The sequence below is a fragment of the Pelobates fuscus genome, chromosome 3 (genome assembly GCF_036172605.1).
Source record: "Pelobates fuscus isolate aPelFus1 chromosome 3, aPelFus1.pri, whole genome shotgun sequence".
NCBI lineage: Eukaryota > Metazoa > Chordata > Amphibia > Anura > Pelobatidae > Pelobates > Pelobates fuscus.
In genome coordinates, this window is record NC_086319.1 from 142612851 (window position 1) to 142628563 (window position 15713).

At 44.8% G+C, this 15713-nt stretch overlaps 1 protein-coding gene across 1 annotated transcript in view; it reads left to right on the forward strand.

Moving 5' to 3' along the window:
• Nucleotides 1-15713, forward strand: part of GABRA1 (gamma-aminobutyric acid type A receptor subunit alpha1) — a 708344-nt gene that overhangs the window by 299549 nt on the left and 393082 nt on the right. The window contains exons 6-7 of the mRNA XM_063447498.1: nucleotides 8939-9021; nucleotides 10592-10735. Coding sequence (XP_063303568.1) covers nucleotides 8939-9021; nucleotides 10592-10735 — 227 coding nt within the window. The remainder of the gene's footprint in view (nucleotides 1-8938; nucleotides 9022-10591; nucleotides 10736-15713) is intronic.

Here is a 15713-nt window from a genome sequence, read left to right on the forward strand (position 1 = left end):
TGGGATACGGTATGGTTGTTGCCGTAGTGGGGTTTCTCCCTGGGTCTCAACTCAGTTATTCACAGCGGAGGGTATGGCAGAGAACATCTCCTGGAATCTCTGGAGCAGCTGAGATGCTTCGGTCTTCTCTAATGGGTTAAACTTTTTGCCTAGTCTGACTTGGTCGATCGTACTAGAGGTGGATGCGAGCAAGTCAAGTAGGGGAAGGCCCTCGCTATGCTCAAATGAGGGGGCACATACTGGCGCTACATCTTCCATCCGCTCGAAGTAGGGTTTGAGCATGTTCACATGAAAGGCTCTCCTTATCCTTTCATCTGAACATTTCCCTACGATGTAGGTAGTGTCGCTTATACGCTCCACTACCCAGAAATGTCCCTGCCAGGCAGCCTGAAAGGGGGGGGGGGGGAGGGGGAGCTTCGGTTAGGGAAGGGACCAAATATCCTTCCTGAAGTTCATCAGAGTGTGCTGCCTCTCCCCTGCATGCTTGTGGTCTGGTGGTAACTGCTGGGTAGACGTGTGTGAGCTGGGAGGTTAGACAGCTTAAGTCATTTCCCAATAACACCTAGGCTGGTAGCTCTTTCATGATGCCCACCTCTAGTTGTTTGTCTCCCGAACCCCAGTTGAGATGCACCCTGACAGTGGGAAGTTCATGGATGGCTCCTCCTGCCACCCTTACGGCTACTGTCTTGTTAGTACGTGCTTGAGCACAAACTTCCATTCCGTCAACGATGACCCACTGGCGATGATGCTCTCGGTTGTCACCTGCCGTGTGGACTGGATTTGCCTCGTGTAGAGTTGCCCACTGATCCTCACTAGGGTTTGTGTCACTGTGGGGCCTACTGGTGGAAACAATGTGCTGTTTCCCTGGGGGATTGCGGTGCTGGTCTTTCCCAACCTTCTCTGTTCCGACTAGGGCAGGCATGTTTCATATGCCCGGGCTGCTGGCAATGATGGCATAAAAAGGGGACCCGACATGGGGGCGCTGGTGCAGGTGCCGGGTTGAAAGGAGCAGGTCTGGGTGGTGGAGGTGCAGACTGTACCTGGTAGGAGGGCCTGAAAACGGGTCGCTCTCCACTGGTTTCTAGTCATCTGATGTCCTGATATTCATTCGCCAATCTCGCTACTTCGTCCACTGTTGTTGTTTTACAGTGCCTCACCCAGTCTCTGATCTCGTTTGGAGTGTGATCAAAGAACTGCTCCAGTATTAATAGCTGTAACGCATCCTCCAGTGATCTTGCCTGGCAGCCCTGCATCCAATTCTGTGCAGCAAAGTGTAGGCGGAATGCCCATTCAGCATAGGAGTTTCTCTTCCTTTCCTGAGGCTGCAAAATTTCCTCCGATACGCCTCTGGTGTGACAGCATATCTGGCCAATAACATCTCTTTTACTTTCCCATAGTTCAACTGATGAGGACATCCAGAACTATGGGAAAGTGAAAGAGATGTTATTGGCCAGATATGCTGTCACACCAGAGGCGTATACCACTCTATAACCCTCCGCTGCCCACCCTGAGAGTTTATTGGCCAGATATGCCAGATATGCTGTCACACCAGAGATGTATACCACTCTATAAGCCTCCACTGCCCATTCTGAGAGTTTGCTGCTGTCAACTGTAGCCAAAGTTGTTGTGTCTAGCCCCTCCATAGCACACTAACACTCAGGCTTGTAGATAGCTGTCATTACCATTTCCCCATCAGTAAATACTTTGAAGGCGGCATAGTGCACCTTCCGTGGTTGCCCATTTGTACCTCCTGGGGATGCTAGCAAATCCCCTTGGAGCAATCTTGCTTTTGCTTTACGGTCTCTTGTGTCATGCATTGTATGGCCGCGTCCTGTGATGGATTGGGCCCCAACCTACTGAGCATCCATCTCACATCCTTTTGAAGTTCTGTTTCCTCCAGGTGCCCCATTTCCATGTTACTGGCTCTGTCGCTCTGTATAATTTTGGCGATTAACGTGGCTTTTGTCTTATTACTTGCCACTATGCCTCAAGCTTCCAATGTGGTTCATTTCAGTATTTTGTGTTTCTGAGCCATTCATTTCTCACAGCGTTTGGGATGTCCATTCGGGATAGGGATCCCACCGCTTGCCATCAGTTGTAATGAACACTGGTTTTGCAGGTACCAATTCAACCAATTTTCTCCTGAACTGCCAGAGCCTGAGTGATTATAGCTCGCAGTTCGGGTGTTGATTCAAACGCTTCTCCAGACGAATTACAGCCTTTAAGTATATTCTCCCAGCAAAGTAGACAGGTACCCACACATCAAAACTAGATGAAAGGTGTAACAGGAATGCTTTATTAAGGCTAACTGTCTGGGCTTTTATTCAGTGAACAATGCACAGGGTTTCAGCTGACATATTCCAGTGAGAGGGGACAGTGACAGTGACTTACATTCTGTAAGTCTATTGGCTCTCAGGTCCAGGACACTCCTACATACAATAATAGAATCTTCCCCAGTACTGGGGAGATAATTGAGTCAAGCAATTTATCAAAAAAACATACATTTTAGTAAAACTTAGAAAGTACCCCAAACTCCATGGGAACCCCACAAAAGACATATTTTCTTATAGCCCCGATCTAGGCGACCAGCATATGCAAAAATAATCCAGATCGGTTCAGGGGTTCAAAAGTTACATGGAGGTCTTAATTTGACACACTGCTTCTGCCCAGAAATAGTTCCATTAAATTGGACTGTGCGGTCGGTCCATTTCGACAAGTACAAAAAACAAAATAATCCATGAACGGTTCCCCTGGCTCATAGGTAGCATTTGTTCCAGTAGTTCGTGAGAACAAATCTACCGAATAGCGCTCTCCTGGCTAGTCGGTGAAAGGAAGCAGGCGTTCGTGAAGTTTGACCGGTGTTCGGGAAGTTGAGTGTCCAATTTTGTTTCCAGACACTCGACGACCAAGTACTGCTGCCTCCATTTGTGCGAACAAGATGGCCGCCATTTTCTCTTGCATGTGGTGAATATACGAACGGCAGCCACACAGGGAGAGCACTAAATTGATGGTTCACTTTGAAGTAAATGAGCTAGGGGGGTGGTCGGTGTTCGGTAGTTTTATATACCGAACAGGAACAAACTAAAGTACCCAAATAACAGGGGTAGTTTCTTTACATGTACCATCTGTTAACGATCTACCAAGCTTTTAAATTATTGTACTGCTGTTTGCATTGTGAGTAGAATAAATGTAACAAAAAGAACATTAAACTGCATATTAGTATTTTTGGGTAATGAAGATTATAAGGGTGAGCCACTTAAATAATCCAAAAAAAAAAAACACATATCCCAATGACCCTTAATATATACATAGTTATTTTATTTGGCAATCTGAACTAGGCTTTCTGGTCTATAAGAGCTATATTTTCTAAATGTATACATTCAGAAACATTATAGAATATGTTATACTGGTCTATACCAGGATGAAGATCCACTAATAATACTTAATAATAATTATTATTATTATTACTCATATTATTATTTTATTATTTCTATAGCACCAGCAAATTCCATACCACTGTACAATGGGTGGACTAACAGGCATGTAATTGTTACCAGACAAATGGACGCACAGTAACAGAGGGGTTGAGGGCCCTGCTCAATGAGCTTACATGCCAGAGGGAGTGGGGTATAGTGACACATATAGTATATGTAGGGGTAATGAAATAGGTTGCTTGAAAGTAATCACTGAGATCTTAGTAGGTTGTAAGTCTGTGGGGGGGGGGGGGGGGTGATGAAATCCTGCTAATAGTTATGATATGCTTTCCTGAAGAAGTGTGTTTTAAAGATTTTTTTGAAGGAGTGGAGACTGGGTGAAAGTCCACTGGAGAAGGTAAGGGAGTTCCACAAAAAAAGGTGCAGCCCTGGAGAAGTCTTGAAGGCGAGCATCAGATGTGGGAGTACAGACAGAGGATAGGCGTTGGTCTTCGACAGAGCACAGGGGCCTCAACGGGACATATTTGTGTATTAGAAAGGATAGGTAGGTTGGAGCAACATTATGTACGGACTTGTAAGCTTGCAAGAACAGACTGATGCAAGTATTTACAGGAAAAATAAGAAGCTCAGTTTATAGAGATTGAGTTTCCAAAAGTGGGAGGACATCCAATCAGAATTTGAGGAAAGGCAACAATTTCACATTGAAGGGCTGTGGGGGTGAGATCAGGGTAGGAGAGATATCTGGGTGTTGTCGGCATACAGATGATAGCGGAATCCAAAGGAATTAATGTGTTTGCCAAGAGAGGCAGTTTAAAGAGAGAATAGATTCTTTGGTGACTCCAACCATGACAGGGTGAGAGAAGGAGGTGTCATTGCAAAAGGAGACACTGAATGAATGCTTGGAGAGATAGGAAGAGAACCATGAGAGGACAGTGTTACAGAGACCGAGGGATGGAAGAGTTTGGAGAAGGAGGACATGATCAAAAGTGTCAAAGGTGGCAGAGAAGTCAAGAAGAATTAGTATGGACTAGGGACCTTTGGATTTAGCTGTGATTAGGTAATTTGTAACTTTAATAAAATAAGTCTACTAGAGTGGAGGGGCAGAAGCCAGATTGAAGAGGTTCAGGAGGGAATTTGAATTTAGAAAGTGAGTCATACAATTATAGTTCTATCTGGATATATACTTCTGGATATATACTTTAAAAACATTACACTGCGGCCTCAATGCTGAAATAGACTTACAAGGTCTTATTTAGCATTTAATTGGAATATTAGATTTGGTATTTTATTTGTGGATATGTTCATTTTCTTCTTTCTATTATTTTTTATCATTTGTATTTTTATTATTATCATCGTTATTATTATATTATTTTTTTAATTATTTGTTTTTCCTCCTTTTTAGAATATTATAATTTTGCTCTATCTCATTTCTAGTTCATATATGGCATTGTATGTCATGGTATTTATCCATTTGATCTATGGGTTGTGAAATATCAGTCATATTTAAATGTCATTAGCTCTATGTATATTTCTTCATACCTATTCCACTTGTTTTTCACTATAACAGCAATTTGGAATAATATTTTCTGTTTTACTTATCTATGTGGCGACATGTTCGCCTGTTGTGTATACTTTCTCTTCATTTAGACCTCACGCATGCGCATTGCGCATCCCCCTGTGCGGCGGGTGGGGGCCCTAAAATTATCAATAAGGGGGGGACCTACTGTCCCCCCCGGCCCCCACCCCTGTGCGGCGGGTGGGGGCCCTAAAATTCACAATAGGGGGGGACCTACTGTCCCCCCCGTCCCCCACCCCTGTGCGGCGGGTTGGGGCCCTAAAATTATCAATAAGGGGGGACCTACTGTCCCCCCCGGCCCCCAACCCTGAGCGGCGGGTGGGGGCCCTAAAATTATCAATAAGGGGGGGACGTACTGTCCCCCCACCGGCCCCCACCCCTGAGCGGTGGGTGGGGGCCCTAAATACAAAGTTACCCTAGTTAACCCTCCCCCCCAAAAAAAAAATATCTCCCTACCTACCCCCCTCACCCTAAAAATAATGAGGGGGGACCTATAACTAAAAACCTGTAAAAAAAAAAAATGAGCTAAAAACAACTTACCATTCAATGTTTTCTTTCTTCTAAAATCTTCTTTCTTCAGCCCCAAAAAGGCCAAATAAAAAGCCATAATAACCGACGCCATAAAAAAAAAAAACCCGAGCGCAAAAAAAAAAATCCATCTTCACCCATGGAGGGCTCCGCGCAGACTGAGCTCCACAGGGCGGGGGAAGGCTTATAAAGCCTTGCCCCGCCCTGCAATTAGGCTAAGAACACTATGATTGGTGGGTTTAAGCCAATCAGAGTGCTCTTTGTCATTTTACAAGCGTGGGAATGTTCTTTGGAATTTTCCTACGCTTGTAAAATGACACAGAGCACTGTGATTGGATGGATTTCAAGCCATCCAATCACAGTGCTCTGTGTCATTTTACAAGCATGGGGAAGTTCTTTGGAATTTTCCCACGCTTGTAAAATGACACAGAGCACTGTGATTGGATGGATTTCAAGCCATCCAATCACAGTGCTCTGTGTCATTTTACAAGCGTGGGAAAGTTCTTTGGAATTTTCCCACGCTTGTAAAATGACACAGAGCACTGTGATTGGATGGCTTGAAATCCATCCAATCACAGTGCTCTGTGTCATTTTACAAGCGTGGGAAAATTCCAAAGAACTTTCCCACGCTTGTAAAATGACACAGAGCACTCTGATTGGCTTAAACCCACCAATCAGAGTGTTCTTAGCCTAATTGCAGGGCGGGACAAGGCTTTATAAGCCTTCCCCCGCCCTGCGGAGCTCAGTCTGCGCGGAGCCCTCCATGGGTGAAGATGGATTATTTTTTTTGCGCTCGTTTTTTTTTTTTTTTATTGTGTCGGTTATTATGGCTTTTTATTTGGCCTTTTTTGGGGCTGAAGAAAGAAGATTTTAGAAGAAAGAAAGAAGATTTTAGAAGAATGGTAAGTTGTTTTTAGCTCATCTGTTTTTTTTTTTTACAGGTTTTTAGTTAAAGGTCCCCCCCTCATTATTTTTAGGGTGAGGGGGGTAGGTAGGGAGATACTTTTTTTGGGGGGGAAGGGTTAACTAGGGTCCCCCCCCTTTGTATTTAGGGCCACCACCCACCGCTCAGGGGTGGGGGCCGGGGGGGACAATAGGTCCCCCTTAATGATAATTTTAGGGCCCCCACCCGCCGCTCAGGGGTGGGGGCCGGGGGGGAAATATCTCCCTACCTACCCCCCTCACCTTATTGTGAATTTTAGGGCCCCCACCCGCCGCACAGGGGTGGGGGCCGGGGGGGGACAGTAGTTCCCCCTCCTTATTGATAATTTTAGGGCCCCACCCGCTGCTCAGGTGTGGGGGCCGGGGGGGGACAGTAGGTCCCCCCTATTGTGAATTTTAGGGCCCCCACCCGCCGCACAGGGGTGGGGACCGGGGGGGACAGTAGGTCCCCCCCTTATTGATAATTTTAGGGCCCCCACCTGCCGCTTAGGGGTGGGGGCCGGGGGGGACAGTAGGTCCCCCCCTATTGTGAATTTTAGGGCCCCCACCCGCCGCACAGGGGTGGGGGCCGGGGGGGGACAGTAGGTCCCCACCCCTTATTGTTAGTTTTAGAAAGTGAGCTGAGCTGTCAGTCAGACAGCTCAGCTCGCGAACGCGCATTCCGCGCACATGCGCGGTAAAGCGCTGAATTTCTTCATAGGGTGGCTGTCAATGCCGCTCTATGAAGAACGCGATTGGTGCAGCGCGAAGCCGCGCATGCGCACCACATCGCGATGACGCTTCTCTCAGAGAAGTGTCATATTGGGCCCCGCGATTTTGTCATTTTGACGAAAAAGAGGGCACGGCTTGGCTGGGAGCTCGGCGCTGGAACGGAGGTAAGTTTTTAATATAAAAAAGCATTGAAAATTATTTGTAATAAATGAAAGTACATATAAAAGCAAGAAGGAAGGCTGGGGGACCTGTCTTTCTTGCTTTTATATGTAGACTATAGAGTCCCTTTAACCCAGAGACAATTCTATTCTTCCACATCCCAATCTCTCCAGCAAAATTTAAACACACTCTATTGTATTTTATGCTGACAGCAGCAAAATCAGTCATAGCTGGTAGGTAACCCAACCAACAGAGAGAGGTACCAAAAACTGGATAATTTCCACAAAATAGAGCAATTGAAATGGACAGCCCTAGGGAAACATCATACATGCACCTTCACATGTTAGCTCTTGGTCTGGTACTTGGAAATGTGTGGGGCGGCTGGGAACGTCAGGTAGGATTGGGGATCACGCCAGCAATCATTATCCCCACCATGTCTGCAATGAGCATGCCCCACTACAGTTTTTCAGTTTTAAAGCTCTTGAGTTTTTTTTAGTTATTCTCTAGTTTTCTTAAACTTTTCGGGAAGTCGATGAACACAGGAAGGTCAGGGCTAGGGTACGGAGGCATGAACAACATTATTCCATAGGACTGGGGCCCACTTGATAATGCTACGGTCGATTGCAAGGTGACTTCCCAAGAACTGAACAAATATATTAGAGAGAGGGCCCGTATAGCCCAGTGGTATACTAAATTAGGCATATGGAGACAATGTATAGCATGCTCACACCTATAATTTATAAATGTTTAAATGTACCTATAACCACTTAACTATGCATAATGTACACCAACCTTTTCAAAATGTGATGCTTTATATGTATGAAAAATGTACAAAAATAAAATAAATTAAAAAAACAAACTAACAGTGGTATGTGTATTTCTACATTAAAGGACCACTATAGGCACCCAGACCACTTCAGCTAAATGAAGTCGTCTGGGTGCCAGGTCCATCTAGGGTTATCCCTGCAGCTGTAAACATGGCAGTTTCAGAGAAACTGCTATGTTTACAATAGGGTTAATCCAGCCTCTAGTGGCTGTCTCATTGACAGCCGCAAGAGGCGCTTCAGCGCTTCTCACTGTGAAAATCACATTGAAAAGACACTGACATCCATAGGAAAGCATTGAGAATGTTTGCGCATTCGGCGGTTGACGTCGGAAGAGGGAAGAGAGTCCCCAGCACCGAGGGAGCCCGGCGCTGGAGAAAGGTAAGCGTTTAACCCCTTCCTTGAATACTAAACTTGCATTTGATGGATATTGCAGGCATTAAATCTGTGTGTGGCAAGACACAAGGTCATCAGTGCATTTGCTTTCCTCTGCCTCCTCAGTGCCTTCCATGTCAGCTTTAAATGCAGAGGAGCTAGGGAGAGTGGAATTAAGAAGTGCATTGACCCTTTAATGCCTGCATTGACATTATATGATTGTTTTTACTTTTATGGAACTACCGTATTTAAGTTCTGACATGTGTGAATATTATGTCTAGTAATGTTAAATTAAAAATATTGCATGCATTTATTGTATTTTAACTGTCGTTTCTAATACAGACAGTATTTAGACAGTATTTAATCTCTACAACTCTATTTTTTCTTAGATTGACTGTAAGAGCAGAATGTCCTATGCATTTGGAAGATTTCCCAATGGATGCCCATGCATGTCCCTTAAAGTTTGGAAGCTGTGAGTTTATATCACTAAATAATAGACTGTTGTAGAGATTATGGGTAATCCCACTGATGTTACTGATCTTCCATGCATTTTACTTTTTATTCAGCTGAGTAAATTATTTGATAATCTGAGATCTGTGTTTTCAAGATAAATTGTCCCTCACAAGAGAACCATTACTAGAAAAACAAAACAAAAAAACAAACTGTTTTGCATATTTAATGCACTAAAGTGTATATATATATATATATATATATATATATAAATTTCATATTATTGGATACACTTTTCAATTAATCACAATCTGCTAAAAACACTTTTTTTTTTTAATTACGTATGTGTCTGCAGAAGTGATTATTAAAGTCTATTAGAATTTTTGCAATACTTTAAATGTTTTCTAACACATTGTGATAATTGAATATCTTCTCCAAAATATTAAAGGCTGAAGTATGAAGTTGCTTGTTAAGAGGAACATTGGCATCAAATGAATAAGAATCAGCATCAGAAATTATTCAAGTCTGTTAAAAACTATTAAAATAATGTATCTACAGAAGTCACTATTAAAGTCTATGGAAATTTTTGTATATAAATAATTAGATTGGTTCAGCATATTTACATAATCAACAAGGCTTTCATGTACATGTTATAGTTTATTATGATTACTGTAACACTGCACAATAGAAATATAGTGAAAATACATACATTTTAATAAGCAAGTTAAAGGGACACTATAGTCACCTGAACAACTACAGCTTAATGTAGTTGTTCAGGTATGATATATAGCTCCCTGCAGGCAATCTAATGTAAACACTGTATTTTCAGAGAAAATACAGTGTTTACATTGATAGGAATACCTCCAGTGGCCGTCACTCAGACGGCCACCAGAGGGACTTCCTATCATGGAGGGCCCTAAAAAGGCCCTGTATACGTCAGACATATTAAAATACGTCTGACGTGTGCAGGAGAGAGAAGTCTTCTCTCTCCAGCCTGTCAGCAGAGGAGGGGGGCGGGCAAAGACCACGAGCTGAGCTGTCAGTCAGCTCAGCTCGCGGCCGCGCAGACCGCACGCATGCGCGGTAGTGCGCTCAGGACTTCAGAGGGCGGCATGAATGCCGCCCTCTGAAGTATGTGCGCATGTGTGGCAAAGCCGCGCATGCGCACAAGGGAGCAATGACGCTTACAAATGGAAGCGTCTGATTGCTCCCTGCTCGCGCCCGCCTATTTCATCATTTTGACGAAATAGGGGGCGCGGCTTCACGAGGCTCCCGGCGCTGGAACGAGGTGAGTAAAAGACTCTGCCTGGAGAGTCCCTTTAAGGTAAAACAAAAGGAGGCTGTGAGGTGGAGCTTTCTCAGGCTACATTTGGTTACATTTGTAAAGATTTGCCCTTTACTCAGGGAACATTCAACACAGACACATCATTTTATATCCTATTTAAGTGCTACATACAGCACACAGATTGTATATATCTGTCAACCTCTGGATGACTTTAATGTCCCAAAATACTAGCAAAATGAAAGCTTAGTTCATGAAGTGGTTAATCATATTTTTGATACTAATAGAGTTGTATTTATTTTCTCTATAGATGCGTACACAAGAGCAGAGGTAGTCTATTCATGGACACGGGAACCATCTCAATCTGTTGTAGTTGCCGAAGATGGCTCACGGTTAAATCAATATGACCTGCTTGGTCAAACTGTTGCGTCTGGAATTGTTCAGTCTAGTACAGGTTTGTTCATATGACTTTATTTTGCACACAGAAAAAGGTCTCATTAGAACAACAAATAAAAAGCAAATATCATTAGAGTCTATCATTTTTTATGGCAAACATTAGAACAATGGGTCATGCACTGCCAGTTACAATGAGACAAAAGACAATTATTACACAGTAGTGCAAGATGAATGCTTTATCACTATTAGATGGGAAAAGCTGAGAAAGGGTGAAAGAGAACCTTGGAAAGGGGATCCTTAAATCTAGGAAAGAGCACTAGCATGACTAATGATATTGCTTTTACTGGTGTATTTTGGATCGGTGCTGCCCTAGACATGACAGAACTCAAGCAACCCCTAATTTAAATTTGCTCCACCCTTTCTTGTCAAGACCACACCTCTTCCTGTTAAAGACTAACACACACTTTGACAAAAACACAAAATCACTCACTCACAGACAGGCACACCCATTCACTGACAGACACACACATACATTCACTGACAGACATACACACTCACACACATTTACTGACAGGCATACACACTCACACACACACACACACACACGCTCATTCACTGACATACATACTCACTCATTCACTGACTCACAGAAACACTGACTCCCAAACATACACCGTCACAGTCTGACAGACACACATCCACCCACAGACACACTGACAGGTATACACACACATTCACTGGCAGACAGACACACACTCACTCACAGACACACTGTTACAGACTGACAGACACACACACACACGCACTCACTCATTCACAGACACACTGACAGCTATACACACACACACATTCACTGACAGATACACAGACACACATTTCCCCCCCAACACTCATAGATTACTGTAATTGTTTTAAATATTTCAGTAAAATCCACCTAGCCTCCTTACGTTTGAGAGAGCTGGGTGGATATTTTTTCACATGTGGTCCAGTGGGGTTGCTGGACTAGCGGATGGCTGGGTTGCTGGGCAGACGACAGGCATCCAGGTATGCAGGCAGTCTGTCAAGCGCGCAAAGCTGGCACAGAGGGTGCTGAGCCCTTCCTGCTCAGCTCCCTTGTGAGCCACAGAGTAATGCCGGGAGCCAGAGTGACGTCATATTCCAGCTTCCGGCATTACTCTGTGGCGCGCAAGGGAGCTAAGCAGAAATAGCTCAGTACCCTCGCTGCCTGCTTTGCGCGCCCGACCGCCTGGGACAGAACTGGCCAGCCGGCCAGCTCTTGGGCCCCCTTAAAACAAGGCATTTGCCTGGGCATTTGGGGCCAGTGTTTTTTGCCGCCCCCTGGAAATTGCCCCTTGTTAGTCTCGTGGAAGATACAGCGCTGATTGCATGACCTTGATGCTTAGCAGGGCCCAACATTTTAACTCACATTCTGACAGATATTTGTCAGACCACTCTGGCTGACAGTCTATGTTCTATGCTTGCTCTGCTCTGCCCTGCTTAACCTTCTCTGTTCTGTTCTGCTCTCTGCCTGCTCTTTCCTGCACTGCTTTCTGTATGCTCTGTCCTGCTTTTCCATCCCTTTCATAGCAGAGCCCTAATCCTAGCAGAGACTCTCCTCCACTGGTTACACCAAAGTACAGCCAGGAACAAGTAAAACAATCCAATGGAGAAGTCAGGCACAGTAAAATAATCCAAAATTCTCCCACCTCATTCCCAGCAACTGGATGACACTCAGCTCTGGGGGTATAACTGCATTTTATTCAAACATACATGGCTTTTATGCCATCTCTCATTCAAGGGGTCTCACAGGCAAAAAAATGCCAATCCCAGGATCCCTTGTACCTGATAAATAATTGCCTAAGTAAACTCCTCCAATTTAATTAACTCTCAGACACAAAAAGTCCCAAAAAGATAACCTGTACATAGACCATAGAAACCCTACAAAAAGCACATTCTCTGAGATCCCCGATCTGAGTGACCAACATATCCATGAATCACTCAGATCGTTCGGTAGAACGGGGATGGTGGAAGATTTGACCGGCCAGACACAAGGTGGTAGCCCAAAATAGTTCCAGGAGAATAGGTACCCTGGTCGGTCTCTCTTTGTGAGGTCCTGTACAAAAACCATACAAGGGAATATCTTGCTTTCACAATACGAATGCTCCCCCTGTTTGGTACTTCATATCTCCCGAATGCCGATAGTGTAGGTCGTCGGGAACAGGGAACGTTTACTGGTGTTCGTACGAGTGCCTAGCCAAAAAGGGTTCCGGACACTCAACGACCAAGTACCGCTGCCCTCTTTTGGAAGACAAGATGTCCGCCATCCTCTCTGCCACGTGTTTGGTTATATGAATGGTGGCCACACAGGGGAAAGCGCTCATTAAATGTTTCCCTTGCGGTTTCACATTTATGGTCGGTGACAAGATCTAATGGGGCACATTAGATTCGCATTAAGTCTCCCGAGCGGACAAAGGGGAATCACACAAAATATATAGGATAAAACACAGTACTTTAACAGGGGGGTGTACGCACAGCCAAGGAAGGGAATAAAAGTTGTTGGTGCAGAGAGCCGCGCGCGCATTCAGTCAGTCCATAGGAAAGCATTCTCAATGCTTTCCTATGGACGCTGGCGTCTACTCACAGTAAGAAGCGCGGAAGCGCCTCTAGCGGCTGTCAATGAGACAGCCACTAGAGGCTGGATTTACCCATATGTAAACATAGCAGTTTCTCTGAAACTGCTATGTTTACAGCAGGCAGCGTTAACCCTAGAGGGACCTGGCACCCAGACCACTTTATTGAGCTATAGTGGTCCTTTAACAATTGTGTTGTGACACCAGATGTGGCCATAAATGTGGATATCGTGGGTGCAGTAAAGTATGATGATACCCTACTTTCATCTGACACAGTAGGACTGTGACAGAACACCCTGTCACTGAAATACTGTGTTCACCTACGTTTCCCTGGTTTGTTCGGTAAATACCATGTTCCTCCTTCTTTTCCCCTTTTTTGTTTGTTAACCGAACAAAAGCCCGGAATCCCCTTGTTATACCTCCCATACTCAGCCCACCTATATGCTTATTAACCTTGTTCACCCCTATTGACACCTAACAACGATTCACACCTCGGTGTTCGTCTGGGTGGCAGGTTTTGGTCGGCCATCTAGTTAGCACAAATGCCGGCAGTGATGTTTGGTCGTCGAGTGCATGTAACTAAAATCGGACACTCTACCTCGTGAACACCACAGAACTTCCATCCTCACCTGCGTTTGTTTCTTTACATCTTGGAAGAGCACTGTTTGGTGAAATCTTTTGCATGGATTAGGTGAACACTCTTGTGACGGTCTGAGGTATCACTGTCTTGCATACCCTTTTCCCAATAATCCACAAGTTCCAGTATCACTGGTGTCGCATAATAACCCACACACTAACGTTCTCAGTTCTAATTAGTCTCTTAGGGGGTCTCTTAGGGTGGTCTGGGTTCGGGAACAGAACAAAATAACGAATGGAGCATAACAAAAGAATGAACAACTGGGGAAGGCTGATAGAAGGGAGTACAATTAGTTGAATGGTGATGGGGGTATCCCTTCACAACTCTCTACATAACAGCTAAAGCATACAGTATTTTATTCGTTTTTGTACTCCGAAAAGAGACCAACCGCCACTGCCTTTCTCCTGGAACTATTTTGGGCAGGCGCCTCATGTGTTTGTGGTATCTGAGCACTTTTTGCATATGTTGCGTGCTCAGATCTGCGGATATAACACTTGAGGGGGTACCTGGTTGTTATATGTCTGTTTTCAGGTGTTATAAAATATTGTAGATTTTTCTGTACCTGATATAAAATTGAGTTGTAATTCTTTCTCACTTAATTACCTCTCAGGGACAGAGGATCTTGGCAAAATCATAATTGTAATGACATACATATTCACGGCCCCTTTTTGCAAAGCCGGACTGGCAATACAAAGCAGCCCTGAAAAAAATATTCAAAAAATCACATATATACATAACTTGAACACGCTGTCATATACGCTGATCCAGTGCATCCCAAACATGCTCAATGGGTGTCAGGTCCGGTGAGTTTACTGGCCACACAAGAACTGAGATGTTTTCAGCTTCCAGGAATTGTGTACAAATCCTAGCAACATGGGGCCATGCATTACCATGCTGCAACATGAGGTGATGGTCATGGATGAATGGCACAACAATGGGCCTCAGGATCTCGTTACGGTATCTCTGCATTCAAAATGCCATCAATAAAATGCACCTGTGTTCATTGTCCATAACATACGCCTGCCCATACCATAACCTCACCGCTACCATGGGCCACTTGATCCACAACGTTGACATCAGCAAACCGCTCACCCACACAACGCCATATATGCTCTCTGCCATCTGGCTTGTACAGTGAAAACTGGGATTCATCCGTGAAGAGAACACCTCTCCAGTGCCAGACGTGACAGAGTCTGGAGACGCCGTGGAGAATGTTCTGCTGCCTGCAATATCCTCCAGCATGACTGGTTTGGCAGTGGGTCAGTAATGGTGTGGGGTGGCATTTCTTTGGGGGGCCGCACAGCCCTCCATGTGCTTGCCAGAGATAGCCTGACTACCATTAGGTTCCGAGAGGAGATCCTCAGACCCCTTGTGCAGTGCGGCCCTGGGTTCCTCCTAATGCAAGACAATGCTAGACCTCATGTGGCTGGAGAGTGTCAGCAGTTCCTGCAAGACGAAGGCATTGATGCTATGGACTGGCCCACCCGTTCCCCAGACCTGAATCCAATTGAGCACATCTGGGACATCATGTCTCGCTCCATCCACCAACGTCACGTTGTACCACAGACTGTCCAGGAGTTGGCAGATGCTTTAGTCCAGGTCTAGGAGGAGATCCCTCAGGAGACCATCCGCCACCTCATCAGGAGGATGCACAGGCATTGTAGGTAGTCATACAGGCACGTGGAGGCCACACACACTACTGAGCCTTATTTTGACTTGTTTTAAGGACATTACATCAAAGTTGGATCAGCCTGTAGTGTGTTTTCACA